At 40.7% G+C, this 20,204-nt stretch overlaps 1 protein-coding gene and 1 long non-coding RNA gene across 10 annotated transcripts in view; one reads left to right on the forward strand and one right to left on the reverse strand.

The window, feature by feature from the left end:
* LOC138736196 (uncharacterized) overlaps positions 1–20,204 on the forward strand; it is a 64,530-nt gene that overhangs the window by 41,506 nt on the left and 2,820 nt on the right. The gene's annotated exons all lie outside the window — the stretch shown is intronic.
* The window catches only part of LOC138736190 (adenosine kinase-like), a 113,575-nt gene that overhangs the window by 30,142 nt on the left and 63,229 nt on the right, over positions 1–20,204 (reverse strand). For 6 of the 9 annotated variants that reach the window (XR_011340136.1, XM_069885280.1, XM_069885277.1 and 3 more), the window contains exons 5-6: positions 17,183–17,388; positions 12,916–13,024 (exon numbers count right to left, since the gene is read on the reverse strand). Coding sequence is in view for 8 of the 9 variants with exons in the window: in XM_069885280.1 (XP_069741381.1) it covers positions 12,916–13,024; positions 17,183–17,388 (315 nt within the window). In the remaining variant the exon portion in view is untranslated. The remainder of the gene's footprint in view (positions 1–12,915; positions 13,025–17,182; positions 17,389–20,204) is intronic. The other 3 variants (XM_069885281.1, XM_069885279.1, XM_069885284.1) reach the window with 1 other exon arrangement.

A 20,204-nucleotide genomic window follows, 5' to 3' on the forward strand; every position in this document is an offset into this window, starting at 1 on the left:
CTGGCTTTAAGACACATTAAAAACCACGTCCAAGCAGTTTCCTAAGATTATAACAAACAAATAATATAATGATGCATTAAATGTCTGGATGGATAAATTATATCCAGAAATCTCAACTGAGGTATATCATGTGACAGTCAAAGCTTAATTAACTGGATGAAATCTGCTGTAGTTTGCACAAATTGCTTTTTTGCAATTTATACACTTCATCCATTAAAACGATTATCAAAGATCTATCTTTGATAGTGAAAATTGGCTCAATCAAGTTTAATTTTCTATTAAAGAATAATATACATTTCAAATTTGATAATACTCCAGACCTAGATGGAGGACAAAGTAATCCTTCAAGACTCTTTACATAATGTAATATTTCAAAAAACATCTTTATAATAGTTAAAATATTAAAACACAGCAATCAAGTATTATAAATTTAGGTAATATATTTTTCATCAATTAAATTGCTTATCTCAATCATGAAGTGGAAAATGATGCCATTCAGCCCATCGAGTCTTCTCTGCCATTCAAATCATGATGTATTTTTCCTTTCAACCCCATTATCCTGCCTTCTCCCCATAATATTTGAGACCCTCATTGATCAAAGAACTTAACAAGCTCAATGACCTAGCTCTACAGTTGTAAGTGGCAACAAATCCACAAGTCACAACCCTCTGACTGAAGAAATTACTCCTCCTCTCTTCTAATTTAACAGAAACAGATTATCACTCAACCGAGTCCAAAGTTGTGATGAGCAAAAATAATCTTAGGATAAAACTATTTGTGGTTTCTCTGTGTTAATGAGGGAAATGTGTGATTGGTGCCAAAGAGCTTTATTTCTAAATTTTTGTACTGAAACATCAGGAGTAATTAACATGTTTTTGGTGTGATCCTGCACATATTTTTGATATTTAAAGCATGAACTTTATAACCTGTAGCCTGCCATCTTCTCGATCTATGTGTGTATAAAAAACCACATCACAGTGCTAACTAAAGGCCCTAGAAAGCACTTATAATTTTTGAAAATATATCTAGTTCTCAACTAATCGAGAATATCCAAACTCTCAACTAATTGAGACTTAAAATGGTAAAATAGAGTGTTACAAAGCAAAAAAAAATTCACAGTTGGACACCAGTGGTACAGATCGATTGGCCTATCTATCCCTCTTGAACATTTCACACATGAACATAAATTATAACTAATCCTAAAGAGAGAAGACAATCTTGGGAATGGAGAGTCAAGTCAAATTCCTTTTAAGTATGTGCCCACTAGGTTTTTGTTCCATGGAGGATGTAGGGGACATTTCCTCTTGTACAGAAATAAAGAAATAAGGAACACTGGAAATACCCATTATGTCTGAAATGAGGGAACCTTTGTCTCATAAAGAGTTGATGATCTTTGAGATGTTATTATTCCAGAGTATTAAGGATACATATCCATTAGATACACTGTAGAGTAATCCAAGGTGATGGGGTCCAGGCAAGAAATGGGAGCTGAGAACAATATTGAATAGGGCAGGATCTTACCAAGTCAGCTCATGCTCCTTTTACTTATGTTCTTGTTTGATTCCATCAACCACATCCTTGTGTTTTTGGAAAATAATTGTATGCTGGCAACTACGTAATTATTTGCTTTAAAAATGGTGTCCAGGACATTTTTTTTAAATTGCTTTTCTCTCCCAAAACAACACACTTTTGGCTAATTGTGCATTGGAACAGGACTTCAAATCCCACATTGTCTGTAAGGAGATTGTACGTTCTCCCTGTGTCTACGTGGGTTTTCTCTGGGGTCTCCAGTTTCCTCCCGCCATTCAAAATGTATCAGGGGTGTAGTAGGTTAATGAGGTGCAAATTGGGCAGCACAGACTTGTGGGCCAAAATGGCCTGTTGCCGTGCTGTATGTTTTTTTTTAAAAATTCCACACAACTAGCTAGGTTTGGTTTTAAGATAATTGTTTGCATAGGTAAGGAGTGGATCTAATGTCAGCTCATGAACTGAATATCCTAGCACATACAGTTTTGGCCTTTTGTCATCAGAGTGTAGATGAGACTGGATTCAAGAATGGTAGTTTTGACATGAGAAAAGGTCAAGTAGTCTTGGCTCATATTTTCTTTCGAGGGTTGAGAAAAACAAGAGGAGACAGTGTGGGTAAAGAGAAAATTGAGCTTTTGACCAAGTGTGCAGCTCTGAGGTGCACCTGGCTTGCTGCTCAGTGTTGAGGACAAGATGTTACCACTCAAATCTGATCAGGGTCTGACAATGAGAAAATCCATGATCGAGTTGCAAAGGGAGAAATAAAATTTCAGGTCCTTGAGTTTGATTATGAGTCTTGCTGGGTGATGGTGTTAAAAACCAAGTTGTTTACAATGAACAAGAGCCTAACGGAGGCCAAACACAATCTGCTGGAGGAATTCAGTGGCTCAAACAGCATCAGTGGGAGAAAAAGAATGGTCAAGCCAAAACTGACATGGGTTTCTTGTACTCCAGGTGATCTCATAATAATAATGGAATGTGACTAAATTCCAAGTTCTTTCACCCCACTCCATTACCAGAAAGCAAGCCCATTCTCTGGTCTCATTCATGGTCTCTACTACCATGGTATAGCAATACTGAACGAAGAGAAAACATTGCAATTACAGTTGCTCTAATTTTACCTTAACATAAAGGCCTTTTCTGCTTCTGAATATTAAGAAAATTACATTCTATTCCCCAGGTTACTGATGTTTAATGTGTAACTTACACTCTGTTTGTATAAAGTGTTATATGTCATATGTAGCGGCAATACAAGTTCCAGCGAATGCAGTGACATCATCGGGGCTCGTGACTGGAGTTTTTAAAAAGGTTGTGCTGTCTAAACAGTTTTGTTTGAACTTTCTCTCAACTGCGACTCGTTACTCTCTCCTCTCGAATTTCCCACTGCAACATCAGTGGCTACAATTGGTGACCCTGACAGGCCCAAAATGAAATTTTGGACCAGAGATGGACAGCGCAGCATTACTCTTGAAACTGCCCATCTCTTGGACATTGCAACCCGAAGTCTGGTTCGGACAGGCAGAGGGACAATTCAACATCTGAAAAATAGGGGAGATGCCACCAAGAATTACCATGTGGTGAGCGCCTTGGACCAGGTCGTAGCCGGCCGCATTGGGGATTTCCTTTGGGAACCACCACCACACAGTAAGTAGGAGGCACTGGAGGCACACCTACGTATTTATGGGCTCTCCCAGCATGAGCAAGCTGCACATCTCCTCCACATCGACTGCCTGGGAGACCATGCCCCTTCAGAGCTTATGGGGGAACATGTTAGCTCTTTGAACAGCTATTTCTAGATCATATGCCAATAGACATCTGCCTCGAAATCGAACGAGGATTTCAGCAATTCTCAACCAGTGGCTGCACAGGCGGTCATCCTGTGGCATGTGAATCAGCAGGGCGTTAAGCCCATCAAAATAAATGCTGCGTCACACCCCATGGCACCCACCTTTCGAGTCTCAACAATGAGAACTCGGTCTCCACCGGACAGATGCGACTCAGAGACTAGCAGCTGGTGCTTCTATCACCAACGTTGGAGTGCTGGTGCCCGCAAATGCTGTGCACTTTGTGGTTACTCAGGAAATGCCCAAGCCAGCCGTCAATAATGACTACGATGGCTGGCCACCGAGACAGCCTGCTTTATGACTGGGACAAGCTCTCGGGGCAAAAATTCCTCATGGACACTGGTTCAGAGGTTAGCGTCCTTCCGCTTTCAGGGTTCGATACTGGTACCAGAGGAGCAGGTTCGGACCTCACGGTGTAAATAACAGCCCTATCCATACATTTGGGACAACAACTGTGGCTGTGAAATTTGACAACAGCAAGTTTACTCTTGCTGCCATGTCCCGGTCATTGTTGGGAGCAGACTTCCTCCACACTCAATCCCTAATGGTGGATATGAAAGGACACTGTTTGGTAAACAGCATGACTTTCTAAACCTTCTGCCTCAGAGATTCAAGGTTTCCCACACCGCACTTGCATGCCCTCCAATGTACAACGAATTTGCCAGAATCCTAAAGACTTTGCTGACATCGTCACTCCCTAGTTCTCCACTACTACTGCAAAACATTGTGCAAGCCACCATATTTTAACCCAAGGGCCCCCTGTATATACCACAGTCTGTTGACTGCTCCCCTGAAAAGTTGCCCCTTGTGAAATAGGAGTTCACTAAAATGGAGGAGTTTGGCATTATATGCAGGTCAGACACCCCATGGGCTTCACCGTTGTAAATGGTGCCCAAAACTACAAGAGGCTGGAGACCCTGCAGAGATTACAGATGCCAAAACGACGCAACAACAGCAGACTGCTATCCTATGCCCCACATATAAGACTTTACAGCAAATCTTTATGGGGTCAGGATTTTCTCAAAAATAGATTTGGTACGTGGTTACCACCAAATACCTGTTAACCCAGAAGATGTCCCTAAGTCAGCAATTCTAACGACGCTCAGCTTATTTGAATTTTTATGGATGCCCTTCAAGCTGAAAAATGCTGCGCAAACTTTTCAGCACCTGATTGATGCAGTGGGGCATGGCATGGACTTCATTTACATCTACTTAGATGATATTCTTATTGCCAGCCACACCCACGAAGAACATTCAAAACACCTACTTAGCCGCTTGTGAGAGTTCAGGCTCACAGTTAACTCAGCAAAGTGCCAGTTTGGACAGTTGATCATCTAATTCCTGGGACACAGAATCACATGCAAGGGCATGGTTCTGCTACCCACTAAAGTGGAGGCCATCACAAGATCCCTGAAGCCATCAATGCTCAAGGATCTCCAACAGTTCCTTGGGATGGTAGATTTTTACAGCTATTTCATTCCTGATGACTCAGAATAAAAAAGAACTTTGCTGGACGGAGACAACTACAAATGCCTTTTGGGAGACTAAAGATGCACTAGCAAGCATGTATGTGCTGTGTCACCTGTGGATGGATATGCCATCCGTCTTATTGACAGATGCATCTGATGTGGCCATAGGAGTGCTAGGACAATATGTGAATGAACAATGGAAGCTACTAGCATTCTTCAGCCGACACCTTCACCATGCAGACAAAATACATCACCTTCGATGAGGAGCTCCTGGCGCTTTACCTGACGGTCAGGCACTTTCGGTAATTCCTTAAGGGCAGAGACTTTAAAGTTTTTGCAAACTGTAAACCATTAACTTTCAGTACAGCTTCAGACCCTTGGTCAGCCCATCAGCAGCGTCACTTATCCTACATTTCAGAGTTCTCTACGAAGATAGAGCACATCTCCATAAAAAGGAATGTTCTCTTCTGTGCCATTTCTCAACAAGTATGCGCACTTTCCCAAGATGTTGACTGTTTCACCCTAGAAGATGCGCAAGAGCAAGATGCAGAGATATCTGACAAGACGGCCATTACAACCTGCAGCTCCAGGACCTGGTTATTGGACCTCAGGGCAATATGCTACTTTGCGATGTCTCGACATGACAACCATGCCCTATTGTTCCCGTCTCGTGGAGGTGCCACATTTTTGAGGCCATTCACAGCCTATTGCATCCTTCCATTAGGTCAACAGTCCGCCTAGTATCTGATAAATTAATCTGGCATGGTCTGAAGAAAGACGTCACTCTTTGGGGGAGGACGTGCGTGGACTGCCAGTAGTTGAAGGTACAAAAGCTCCGCTCCAGCCATTATAACTGCCAAAGCATAGATTCGATCATGTGCATGTCGATATCATCAGCCCGATCCCAATGTCCAGGGATGCAGATATTTATTCACCATCATCAACAAGTTTAATAGGTGGCCACCTATTAGGCAGTTCTCATTGACGAAGGTTCAACTGAGTCAAACTCAAGAGCTTTTGTTTTATCCTTGATCTCTCTTTTTCGGTCTGCCCGCACATGTCACTTTGGACAAAGGTCCACAGTTTACCTCTGCCATCTGGAGTGCTTTATCTAGACTCCTTGGAATGCAGCTTCACCATACCACAGCCTATCATGGTGGAGCAATTCCATAGATACCTAAAGGCAACACTTATGGCTTGCTTACTGGAACTAGATTGGGCAGATGAACTTCCATGGGTGCTACCAGATATCAGAACAGTGCCTAAAGAAGATCTCAACTCATTTTCAGCAGAATTAGTCTTTGGAACATCTCTGATCATCCTTGGAGAGTTCGTACTGTCTCATTGTAGATGGGAAGACCAGCCCTCAGTGACACTGTGCAAAGTGCAGGAGCAGGTAGGAAAACTAGCTCCCATACCAGCTTCTAGTCATGGCACACAATCTTCCTTTATTCCCAAGAAACTCGGAGACTGTGAGTGGTTTTCATCCTAAGGGGCGCACAAGTATCACCCCTGCAAACCCTTTACCAAGGACCATATAAAGTGATATGAAGCTCTAGGACAACATGCATCTTAAACATGGGGGGACAACCTCAATTGTTCACAGTGGATCAGTTAAAACCTGCACACATTGACTTAGAACTGCCTGTGCCAAACCCAACAGTTCCACGGTATGGCTGGCTGCCAAAGACAAATGAATTGGACCTTTCTGAGCCAGTTCTTTGGTTTGGGGAGGTGGGGGGTGGGTGGAATGTAGCGGCATTACAAGTTCCAGCAAATCAGCTCCCAGATGTCATGATGGGATGACATCATCAGGGTGCGTGACACAGGGATTTTAAAACGGTTATGCATGAAAGGTTGCAAATAGTTTTGATTGTACTTACTCTCAACTGCGACTTGTTACTCTTTCCTCTCCAATTACCCTCAGTGGCTACAATACATATTATTTGAGAAATGAAGGCAAATAAAGGGTGACGTCATCAAGTCACCTTTATTTAACGTTCACACCATGCTCGAACGATAAAGACGAGATCGTGTTTCTCCACAGAGCATATTTACATAAATGTGTTAGAAGTTAAACACATTTAAATATTAAAATATCAAGACATATACAGTAACAGTCCACGGTACACTATCCACATATGTTCTGGGAATTCAGGAGCCTGATGGCTTGGTGAAAAAAATCTGTTGCCCAACCTAGACATAACCTGAGTGCTATGGTACTTCCTATCAGATGGCAGAAGGGAGAACAGTTTAAACATGAGTGGTGCGTGGAGTCCTTCTCGCCTACATCGAGTGCTGTAGATGTTCTTCATGGTAGGAAGAGAGCCCCCAATGATCTTTCTCTGACTTCACTATCCTCTGCAGGGTCTTGCAGTCCGAGGAGGTACAGCTTCCAAACCAGGCGGTGATGCAGTTGCACAGGGTGCTCTCCTTATTAGAACATAGTGAGGGTGGAGGGGGGGGAGATGAACTTTCCTCATCCTTCACAGAAAGTAGAGGCGCTGCTGGGCTTTCTTGGCTATGGAGCTGCTGTTAAGGGTCCAGGTGAGATTCTCCGCCAAGTGCACTCCAAGGAACTTGATACACTTGACAACCTCAACGGTTGAGCTGTCGATGGTCACCGGAGCATGGTCCCTGCATGCCCTTCTGAAGTCAACAACCATCTCTTTTGTTTTATTAATGCTCAAATACAGGTTGTTGGCTCTGTACCAGTCTGTTAGCGACTGTACCTCATCTCTGTACGTTGACTCATCGTTCTTACTGATCAGGCCCACCATGGTCATGTCTTCAACGAACAATGATGGCAACAGGTCAGAAAAACGCCAAAGTGGAATGAGTTTTGTTGAAGAATGTCTTATTCCCTCAGAGAAAATTGGTGCAAGTTGTAGGAAAACATCTGCGGATTTAGGACACAATGGGTTAATTTGGAATGGCAGAACAGAAGGTGCATCTGTCAGCCAGTATCAAATTACAAAGCTTGTTGAGATGGTTGGGGAAAAGAGCCTAGAGCACAGCACAGATGATGTTGAGTACATGGTAGTGGGGGAGGAAGCAATCCTGACAATAAATAACCCAAACTCCCATAAAATTCAACTGTAAAACTGGCCAATTTAATGAATATGTTCTATTTTGATATCAATAATGCTAACTGGTCCTGGAAACATGCAGTTCTCTCTCTGTTTAATTCTCAGCTATTTCATTAATTGCTTCTAACTAGTTCCCTGGCAACAGACTGCACAGCACTTTTGGCTCTAGTTCAACATTTTTTTCTTGCAAAACAGCATCACTGCTGCTCTAGCAATTGTTGGATTGGCTAAGTGCGTGGTGTAATAATGCAGTTTTCACAATCACATGATGGAAGAGCAGGCACCAAGAGTGTGGCTGGTAAGCATCATAAATCCCTTGCCTAAAGCAGTTATTCTGGAAGCAGATCTGAAAACAAGAAAATAAAGTGCTGCATTCATTCACTAATCCAACAAAACACTTCCAAACATTTAAACCCAGCACATATTCCAAATTAAGCATATTCCCATGAATTCAATGCAGACAGAAAATAAGTTATGCCAGAAGCTTTATCAGTACAAGTAACATTGCAGCTGAAGAGGAAATTCATCTACATTAATCCTGCAATAGAACAGGTGCATGCTTTCGTTTTATTATAAATGAACCCATTTCATCCGAAATTGCATCAAAAACAGACTCTACTAATTACCTGCATGCCTTGATGGGGATAGAGTGAAGGATATTAAGACCTGCCAATACATGTATGCATTCTGATTTTTTTTTATATTGCATCCCATAGTTTTGAGGACCAATACATCACCCCCTCTCCCCTATTGTTGATGGCATGATCGATTAAAGCTGTCCTAAACACATCAGCAAGTATTAACAGGTTTCAGGCTGTAGAAAGCATTAACACCGCGGTTGTAAAGCTGAAAGAAACTGCTAACATTATTTTCAATGGACTCACTAACTGTATAATCAATTGTCACACTTAACACCAGCTGCTCCATTCTCAATGATCAAGTATTTGTGCTGCAGCAAAGGAATACAAGAGCATATAATCAAATAGAGGGCCACAAAACTATAACTGCTGAGATTTTGTATTTGCCAGATGTGGCAGAGACTATCTTTCGATCATGTTAAGAAGCATTCATGACAGTTGGAGGTTATATATAATTCACCATGGCTGGACTCATCATTATTGAAGTTTCACAGATTGACACCAATTGACAGTGTCATGCAAAATTGGGACTTGAAGCAGATTTTACCAAGGTAAATAATCAGATAGTGAGCAGAAAATAGCTGGAATGGAAAGCTCAAGGTGTTAAGCTTGAATGGCTTTTCATTTCAAAAAGAAGCAAATAATTGAAAAATTGAATATAAGGGGTTAACACCCCACTGTGAAATTGGATCCTCACCTCCAGTCCACAATCAGTGAAGATTGGGAAGAACTTCTCCACAATCTCCATTGGTACCAGAGAACCACAGGGCTGTGTTTTTAGTCCCCTGCTCTGTGTAGTTTGGTACGACAACACCACCATCTACTAATGTGCCGACAATACCACAGTAGTGGGTTGTGTAAAGGAAGGGGATGAGTGAGCAGTCATGAAATCTTGGCTGAATGTGCACCACAACAGCACCAAGTAGCCTGAATACACCTAAGATTGTCTGATCTTGGAAGCTAAGCAGGCCCAGGACTGGTCGGTACTTGGAGGGGTGAGGGCCTAGAAACACCAGGTGCTGAAGGTTTCTGTGAGGGGCACTGGACTAAGTGGTGACTCTCTGTCTGCCTTATGGTAAACAGAAGTTAAAGAATTTCCTGTTACATTTGAAATAGAGTACTATGTGACAATAATGGGACCTTTACCTTTGCCAACCTTGCACTCAATGTCACCAAAACTAAGGAGTTGATTGTTGACTTCAGGAAAGGAAAACCAGATGTATACAACCCACTGATCACTGTGGGTGTGGGGGGGGTGGAATCAGAGGTGGAGAGGGTGAGCAAATTTAAGTACTTGGGAGTCATTATCTAGGAGGATTTTTCTTGGAGTCAACACACCAATGGCATCGTGAGAAAACACGTCAGCGCCTCTACTTCCTCAGGAGTTTATGGAGGTTTGGTATGACACCTGAAACCCTGGCAAATTTCTACAGCGGTGTGGTGGAAAGTGTGCTGACTGGTTCCATCACGGTCTGGTACGGAGACACCAATACCTCTGAGCGTAAAGGCTTCCAAAAGGTAATGGACACACCCCAGGACATCACAAGCAAAACCCTCCCCACCATCGAGAACATCTATGGGGAACACTGCCGACGGAGAGCAGCAGAAATCATCAAGGATCCACACCACCCAGCGCACACTCTTTTCTCGCTGCTGTTAGAAAGAGGTATCGGTGCCAGCAGGTTCTGGAACAGATGCTCCCCCCTCCACCATCAGATTCCTCAACAACAAACTCAATCAGGGACTCATTTAAGGATTTTTACTTGTGCACTTTATTTTCTTTTTTATTCCCTCTTTATTGCAGTTTGTTTACATTTGTTATCTGTTTACATTTCTTTATTTGTTTACATGTATAGGCTGTGTAGAGTTTTTTTTTGCACTACCAATTAGTGGTAATTCTGCCGTACCCACAGGAAAAAGGAATCTCAGGGTTGTATGTGATGTCATGTATGTTCTATGATTATAAATCTGAAATCTGTCAACAGGACACAGATTGAATCACTTCGTAGCCAAGGCATGGTAACTTATTTCAGGGTTTTACAGGTCTGCTTTTCAACAAGTCACTATTCAGTTGCTTTGATGGTTTTTGTCAATAGAATATCAAATTATTTTCCATCTCCCAGTGCAATTGGGTATCTTCAATTAATGTTTTGTTTCAGACCCGAGTCCAATTTGAATGTACGATGGTGCCATCCAGATAGAAAACAAGAAAGATGGTGATGTTTCTGAATGTATAAACTGCGGTGAACCACACGTTTGCAGAAGGCTCTAACGCCAACTCAACCTAATATCACTGCTCAATCATGATTTCAAATTTCATCCAATAATATTGTTGATTACTTATTATTAACTAAAACACTGCCTTCCTATTGATCAAAAATCAGTTAGTTAGAAATTCCTTTCTTTACACTTTAGTGGCTTGATCAACTAATCCATTCTTTAGCTGTCAATTTACTCTTGGTTAGAGGGCAAATTGCAGAAATTGGAACATAGTACAAAAGATGAGGCCTATGCTTTCTCCTCATCCATGCAATAAAATCCCCATCTTCTCTCAATACCTCACCAAGAATAGGGGAAAATCGAAGATAACTTTACAGGGGAAACTGCAGCCGCCTTCTATCAGTCTTGATGTGTTTTCATATTTTTTTTAATTTAGACACACAGCACCACATCAGGCCCTTCGGGCCCACGAGCCCATGCCCCCCAAAATGCAACAATTAACCTACAACCTCTGACAAGTCCCATAGTTTTTGAAGGGTGGGAGGAAACTAGAAAACTCATGCATACACGGGATGAACCTACACACTCTTTGGACAGTGCCGGATTTGAACCTGGTTCACTGGTACCATAATAGTGTTAAATTAACTGGTTTTAGAAGGCATAAGTCTAATGAAGTACAAATAAAAAATAAACTGCTCGATAAACTGCTTTGTGACAAGCAGTATCGGTATGGGCAAAGGAATGATTAATGATACAGGTTAAAAACCTGTATCTGCACTGCATACAATCTCAACCTGAAACATCGAGCACTTCTTTGTCTCCACAGACCTATTGAGTTCTTCCAGCAGTTTGTTTATTTTTCATATCAGATCCCAGTGTCTGTAGTCTCTTGTGTTGCCAAACTCAAAATACATATTTACAATCTAGAGGCAAAAAATAAATAATTTGTTGCAATGAAAGCAAGGAAATCCAAGAAAAAACTCGCATGAAAGTTAAGATGAAGCTCACTTTTGACTTAGAGCAGCTTAGGCACTTACATCTGGTTATTATTTGATGTTTGCTTGGCAACACAAGGGTCCGCACTACTCTTAAAATTAAATTGAAGACCATTCTCTCTCCCAAAAATCTTTCAGATTTCTTTGGCCAAAATACCTCACATTACACTTATTAATGGCCATAAAGGATGGGAGCAGAATGAGACCATTCAGCTATTGTCTGCTCTGCTATTCAAATCATGGCTGATATTCCTTTCACCCACATGTTCCTGCCTTCTCCCCTTAACATTTGACCCCTTACCAATCAGAAAGCTGCTAAGCTCCATTTAAATACAGTATGCCATACAACTTGGCCTCCGCAGCCATCTGTGGCCATGAATTCCACATTCACAACTCTTTGACTGAAGAAACATTCATCTCTGTTCTACAGGAACCTCCTTTTATCCTGAGGCTGTGCCCTAGACTCTCGCACTTCTGGAAACATCTTCTACATGTCCACTCTATCCACCCCTTTCAACGTTCAGTTTGTTTCAATGAGATCCTCCTCCCTCATCCTTCTAAACTACAGAGTACAGGCTCAGAACCATCAAACACTGCTCATTCATTAACACTCACATCATTCTTGTTAACCTCCTCTGGAACCTCTTCAACACTAGCACATCCTTCCTTAGAAATAGGGCCCCAAATCTCTCAATACTCCAAATGTGGTCTGACCAACACATTATAAAGTATCAGCATTAGATCCCTGCATTTGTACTCTAGCCCTGTGGAAATAAATGCTAACATTGCATTTGCCTTCCTAACTACTGAGTTAACATACAAATTAACTTTCAAGGAATCCTGCACTTGGGCTTCCAAGTACCTTTGCACATGCACTTTCTGAATTTTCTCCCCATTTAGAAAATAGTCCACTTCTTTATTCCTTCCTGCATGGCTGTACTTCCCTGCTCTGTGTTCTAGCTGCCATCTCTTTGCCTATTTTCCCAACCTCTCCTGCTATAATCACTGACTTATGTAAAGGACTCACTTAAAAGGAGAAACATGAGTTAACATTATCATTGAGATAGACAAGATTTTAAAGAACATGCATTTGAAATCAAACCTTATAATTTTGGGATGAAAATCATACATACGGCAATATAATACACCTTGGCTTTTTCCACCAGTTGCCAATTTTCCTTATGGTCCAGGTGCCTTTCCTTTTTGTAACAATTTGCAGCTGCTAGATTAGCAACAAGAGACCTGCAACAGCCAAATGAAGAGGTTGAACTGAAATGCTTGTCACACCATGAATACAGATAAACTTGAACACAAAGCAAATACATCAAATGGAATCACAATCTCCAAAAGATTATCAGAAACAGGTCAGTTGGCCTAACCAATCTCTACCAACATTTATAATTTTGCCCTTCTTCATATACATCCACAGTAGACCCTTCTCCTGGACCTCTTGTAAATTAATATGTACTATGAGCAGGTTAAGATGTTACTTCTGAATTCTCCATTGAATTGCCTGTTGGCTCCCAAATGTACATTCTCTCCACTCACTCTATCCAAATGTTTCATAATTTCTTAGCCTTCTTTCCTCAAGAGCAAAGATGCCCCCTCTGCTCATCCTTTCCTTATGTTACTGACATCATCCTTTCAAAACCCCTCTGCATATTCTCCACTTCTTTTTTAAATACAACACCCAGGATTGTGCGCAGGACTCCAAATGTTTAACAAGATTTTATGTAGTTTTCTTCTTTCCATTCTTTGTCAGTGTAGACATGGTGAGGCTGCACAACTGTACTTTTAGGTGCTTAGAAACAGAATGGATTTGTCCATCATGTATATGTACTGTAATGAACTAGGTCTACTGAACATTTTTAAATTTACTTTCTCCATCCCAAGCATAATAACTAAGACAATGAACTTGTTCCAATGATACTAACAATCTCTTGCACTTTGTAGAAACACTCTAAATTATTATGGGGAACAACCTCATCCGATTCCAATGTCTATGTTCTTCCCACCATGGTCAAAGTCTCTAATTTTAACTGATCATTATTTGAAGGAGAGCAAAGATATATGGAAATAATATGCAGGATTTGTGAACGGGATATCACATTGAACTAATCCTGCCACATTGACCACCGCCAGTGGGCTGTTAACGCCTCAAACCGTGCATCTTGGCGCCTCACAGTTTGGCGGGCAGCAGCCTCCTTTGAAGAAGACCGCAGAGCCCACCTCACTGACAAAAGGCAAAGGAGGAAAAACCCAACACCCAACCCCAACCAACCAATTTTCCCTTGCAACCGCTGCAATCGTGTCTGCCTGTCCCGCATCGGACTGGTCAGCCACAAACGAGCCTGCAGCTGACGTGGACTTTTTACCCCCTCCATAAATCTTCGTCCGCGAAGCCAAGCCAAAGAAGAATCTACCAGAGATCTGAGGAGTGGCCAGCAGAATTTGATGGAAGGAACAAAGAAGTATATTATTTTCTTGATGGAGAGAGAATTCAGAAGGCAGAGGTGCAAAGGATCTAATGAGTCCAAGTGCAGGATTCACTGTAGGTTAACTTGGAGGTTGAGTGCATCATAATGAAGGCAAATGCAATGTTAATATTTGTTTCAAGAAGGTTAGAATATAAAGGCAAAAACGTAATGCCAATGCTTTACAAGGCACTGGTCAGACAACATTGGAGTAATGTGAGCAGTTTTGGGCCCGTATCCAATGAAGGAGGTGCTAGCATTGGAGGGGGTTCAGAGGAGGTCAACAACAACGTTCCCATGGATGAGAGGGTTAACATACGAGGAGCGTTTGGTGGCTCTCGGCTGGTTCTTGGTAGAGTTTAGAAGGATGAAAGGCAATTTCAGTTTAAAGTTTAAATCTTTCCCAACATCTCCAGCAAGGAGGTTGGTTCCGACTCTAGTTAAGGTGAAACTTGTCCCACCTGTACAGATCCCACCTCCCCAAAATTGATCCATATGATCTCAGAACTTCAAGCTCATCCTCCTGCACCATCTCTTAAGCCACACGTTCGTCTTTGACCTCTCCTTCTGTTCCACTATGCACTACCTCATGGCTCCAGAAATCACAACCTTGGAGGTCTTGTTCTAAACAGATGTCTAGATCCCTGAACTCATGCTGGAGGACATCGTTCCTTCTCCTATCTATGTTATTGGTATGTTTAGACAGTATAGAAAAGGAGAGGTCACAAAGCACAATTTGCCAAGTAACCATAACAACTTCAGCAACCAGTTAGAGTGAACTATTCAGCAGGGTCTGACATCATGATTAAGCCAAAATCTAATTTCTTAAATGGTCTTTCACTGTGGATGGAACAGTTTTTCTGCAAGTGAATCTCACCAGGGTAACATGTAAAGATGATTTAACCATGATAAATCCTACATTTCAATGTTTTCAGACATCACACAGTCTTGCTGGAGGCAATGTAAATGAAGAATAATGTGAAGGGCATTGCCAAAGAACGGTGACATCCTGCGAGCTCTTTGCCCTTCTGACATCCAACCATTCTCCCCTACTAACAGCTTCTATAATACAAATACTTCCCCTTTAAATAATCCTATACTGTATAAATTGTGCTTTTTACATGACTATATGAATGTTAGAGATAATCTGTTAGTCTGTTTGCAGAAGTAAGATTCACACTGTATTTGGTATTTTATGATAAACAAACGCAAATGTTTTACGGAGGAACAGACATACTCAAAAAGAACTGTAAACGGATAGCTGTGGTAGTCAAGGACTGACACAGTGCTGCAAGAACTTCATAAACCTCATCCAAGAGGTTCAGATCAATCAATGAATATACTGATGTTAAATCCCATACCTGCCTCTTCCACAGCTCAATTTACCATACCAAATCACGACCACCAGTCCATAAAAATCATTAATTCCTCGACATCATCACACACAGCACGGCTAAATGGTCAAAATAACACACAACGACACCGTTCCTTCTCTTGCAACAAGGTGGCACATGACAGGAGGCAGGAATTAACAAGAGCCCTGAGAACTCTCAGGCACAAACACCAATGCTCTGATTTCAGGAACATCCAGAGCTAATGCTAAGCAGCAACAGAATTGAATAAATTGAAGATAATGGAACCTTTCCACCCAATCTTTTCCAGGTCCCCTTCCCACCAACCAAGTCTCTTCTGATTTATGTATCTAATTTAAAATGAGGAATATGAAAGACTTTGCAAAAGTGCAAGGTAGAATGAAAAGGGAGACCAGCTTAATATGTAGAAAGGGTTATATGCTTTTTAAAATGTTTTATTTTATTTATTTTTTATTTAGACACAGCATGATAACAGGCCATTTTGGCCCACGAGTCTTGCGGCACCCAATTTACCCCCAATATATTTAAAGAGCAGATTTTTAAATGTAAGATCAGAAACTTTTTAAAACTAATAGATGCTTATAAACGTCACATGGTTAATCTGCAAGATGGCAAATTAACCGCTGGTTAATCAAGAGATGTCTGTGGTTTAAGGAAAACAAGTGCCATGTGAGCATTGTAATACCAAAAGACCAGATGATATTTTGAATGAACACAAGTAAGTAAATAGAACTTAAAATGGATAACGCCAGGAAGAGTTAAAATTTCTACAAGTTCTGAGTCCATTCAAAAGCAAGTGTTTATTGGCCACTTCTAGCCTCCCACGTTGAATGATTTAGAAGTCATTGGAAAAGTGGAATAGATTAATGTGGCCTTTACCAGAATTTAGAGAGATTAGGAAAACTTTAGAAGTTTGAGTTTGTTGCTTTGCAGCAGAGACGTTCATGACTTATGGTGGAGTAACAGGAATAGGCCTGGTTTCTTTGACAATGAAGCAGTGAAAACAAAAAGGGATTTTTAAAAATCCGTGTATAATTCATGGGCAAGACCCATTGTTGAAGCACAATGCATAAGTACATTTTAACTGTTCTTATTCTCCTGCATTCCAATCAGTTTAATTTATTTCTCTTCTCAATTTGGTGCTATTTAGACATTCTGATATTAATCCAATATTCTTTAAGTAATTAACAACAAAAGCAGCCTCAACAGCAGACATGGTCACGACAAAATGAACAAACCTCAAAGGGACAGGTTAATTAGCCAATCCCTGGATTAGCTAAATTGGTATCTAACCAACATTGAACTCTTTGTTAAACAAAACCATGGGGCTGCATAGTTAGCAAAGGAATTAGCACAACACTGTTACAGTGCCAGCGATCGGGACCAGGGTTCAAATCCCATGCTGTCTTTAAGGAGTTGGTACACACTCCCCATGTCCTCCCACCGTTTGAAACATATGAGGGTTATAGGTTAATTGGGTGGCATGAGCTTATGGGCCAAAATGTCCTGTTACCATGCTGTATGTCTAAATAAAATAAAACAAGTATTCTAACCTTAAACCAATTTTCTTGAAAGGATTCGCTGACCTGTTGTCACCAGTGATGCAGGCAGCACAAGTGCCCGTTGGTTGTTCACTTTGCTCATAGTAATGGGCATCAACGTGGGCTTCTTCAGCTTTTTTCTTCAAGAGGTCACCAAATTTATCTCTTCCAATGCACCCAAAGAATGTTGCAACCTTATGGGGCTGCTGAATCATCCACTAGAAGTGGAAAAAGGGAAAAAAAATGCTTCAAAGTACAACAGCTAATTTAAGACAGTCTATAAACATGCTGTCATCTTCTAAATCCAAACCCATCTTTCTGACAATTCCTGCCTGCCACACTCCCATACCTGTCACAATCCACAAGCAGCCCTAATCAAAGCTGTTAACAAAGTACATATTTAACATCAGAGTCCATGAACCAAGAAGTGGTTTGAAACAAGAACCGCTACTCCAATAGACTTTCTGAATCAGCTCTAACAGAGAAAGTATGCAATGATAGCAAATCACGAGAATGGTCTTTGGCTGATTTTTCTGAATGTACTGTGAGTATTTGAAAGTATGTTTATGAAAGCAAGTTTGGAGATAGAAAAGTTACCACTTTCATTCAGTTGAGGGCTGCCTGTTGGAATACTTACAGCAAATAGATGTATACTGATTCAGAGTCTGCAGAGCAGTTGGCCTAACTTTCTAGAAACAGCACAATGATTAGATGCAGGCAATGCAACACATGACCAACAATGCTCACTGATATGTTACCTTTTATTCTATACAGCTTCAACAACAATAGTTCCAATAAAGTTTTAGGGAGAACATTTCCATTAACTTTAACTGCAATGTCGAATTCAGACGTTAAGAGCTTGTAGCCTTCAAAGAATAAAACCCTTTTTTCCCTTAATGTCTAGTTTTTATATTCTTGTTTACCTGAAAAAAAGATTCTAATGACTACAGATTCAATTCCTTGTGCATATAAAAAACAAATTCTATTTATGTACAAATGCCGAAGAATAAAATATCAAAAGGAAATGGTAGAAAAAAAAGACAAAATATTTTCAAACTCTTTTTTCATCAATTCATTAACAGAATAATGAGTCTGAACACCAGGATCTTATTAAATAAAGTTTTTACATCGAGACTTCTCAGTTCATGCCAATTGCTGTGAAAATATTATTGAAAAGACATTTAAATACTGGTATTTATAGCTAGAAACTTGCCAAATACTTGTGGGTATGAATAATTTGATACAGCATGTAAAATTCCATTAATACACAGATGCCACTAAAATACCAAATTTGTCTCTAATAAGCCACTGGTGAGATTTTCAAAAATGAACCTGAGCTTCAATGCCTTAGAGAAGAGGGAGTTTTCCCATTTTATAATAATTTGCCCTCAAAGCCTTTAAAATCCATCACCATAGCAAACTGAAGCTTTCATTCTTTGATATTTTGCAAACACATTTCTGGAAGAGTAATGGGTAAATCTGACAGAAGGGAGCAAGTCATAAACATTTTCTTCTTGAAAGTCTGGTATTGACTGCACTTTAACTTCCAAAGACTAAACTCAAATTGATATTCCGCAATGGAAAGATGGTACTGCAGTCATTCTTCTTTTCCTCTGTGAATGGTAAATGCTTCAATTCAATTATTACTGCAATATAAATTCAAAACAATATTGAGAAATTTTATACATCAAGAGAGAATTCAGTAACATGAAAAACAAGATTTTTGTCTTTTGTGTTGGAAAGATCCTATTCAAAACTATATCCAAGTCGACTAACGTTCACTTTACACACGACAAGTCGATACTAGTACTCATTATCCTGGGCCAGGCTCGTTTTGCTGAGAGTTCTGGCTAAGTTTTATTCCTAGTTTCAATTCATGTGAAAATCTGCAGCAAGCCAATTGTGCTTGCAAATGGCCACAAGATCTTGGACTCCTCTAAATCTCAAGTGATTCCCACTCTTCCCCTCCCCCGAAAGACAGGTAATGTTTCTGAATTAGCAAATTCAGAACCAATCCTTGCATGACCCAAAAGGACAATTAAATAGAAAAATAAGCATCCCATACAGATATGGTATGGGTAAATTAATGGCAATTTAATTGCAGAGCACTCCAAACACTGTCGCATCACTCCTTCTCCATCCTTCCACTTTCCTCCATCCACAATTTCTCTGCCCAGTTCAGCATCTCCTAATACCCCTCTTCTATCATTTTGAAACAGCAACCGCCAGAAACTTCATGATAGCTACCCCAAGCATGTTTCACAGTTAAACAGGTAGTTGATGGCAGGGAATCTTGGCAGAATTATCATGGGTTGGCCTTGGCACTGGAAATTTAGCTTAAGACTGAATAGACATGTATTATCCACAGTCCTTCCCATATCTTTGGTGGGAAAGCTGCTGTCTGATAAATCTCTGCGAATTTTGTAGCAGTGGGTATCTGAAATCAGACTGAAGTCTGGAGCTGAAGTACACAGTCCAAAATAAATGTCAAGGAATTTGGACATCCCAAATCGATATCCCTGGGCACCACCAATCTATCATAGATAGTATTGTTCATCCATAATACTGATGAAAACCTCAAAAGAGGACAAAACACCAGTCTGCAAGAGATTTTCATTTCCATGGCTCTTTCTCGGTTTGTTGTGCTACATAAAGTTTTACAGCACAGAAACAGGGCCTTTCATTCAACATGTCCATGATGACCAAACTAACCCTACTTGTCTAAACTATTGCTATCCATCTGCCTGTCTACATGTCTTTTAAACTCTACAATTAGAGTCACAGAGAATGGACAGTCCTTCAGCTGAACTCATTCATGCCAACCAAGTTGGCATTCTCGGACAGAATTGTAGCTCCCTCTTTAGCAGCTCATCAGCACTGTGCGAAAAAGATGCCCTTCGAGCTCCTTTTAAATACATCTCCTCTCACCTTACATCTTTGCCTTTCAGTTTCAGATTCCCTTACCCTGGCAAAATTATGACTATTTACCTTTTCAATGAAACAACAAGACCATAGGCTTAGGAGCAGAAACAGG

This window comes from Narcine bancroftii, chromosome 6 (assembly GCF_036971445.1).
Source record: "Narcine bancroftii isolate sNarBan1 chromosome 6, sNarBan1.hap1, whole genome shotgun sequence".
NCBI classification, from domain to species: domain Eukaryota; kingdom Metazoa; phylum Chordata; class Chondrichthyes; order Torpediniformes; family Narcinidae; genus Narcine; species Narcine bancroftii.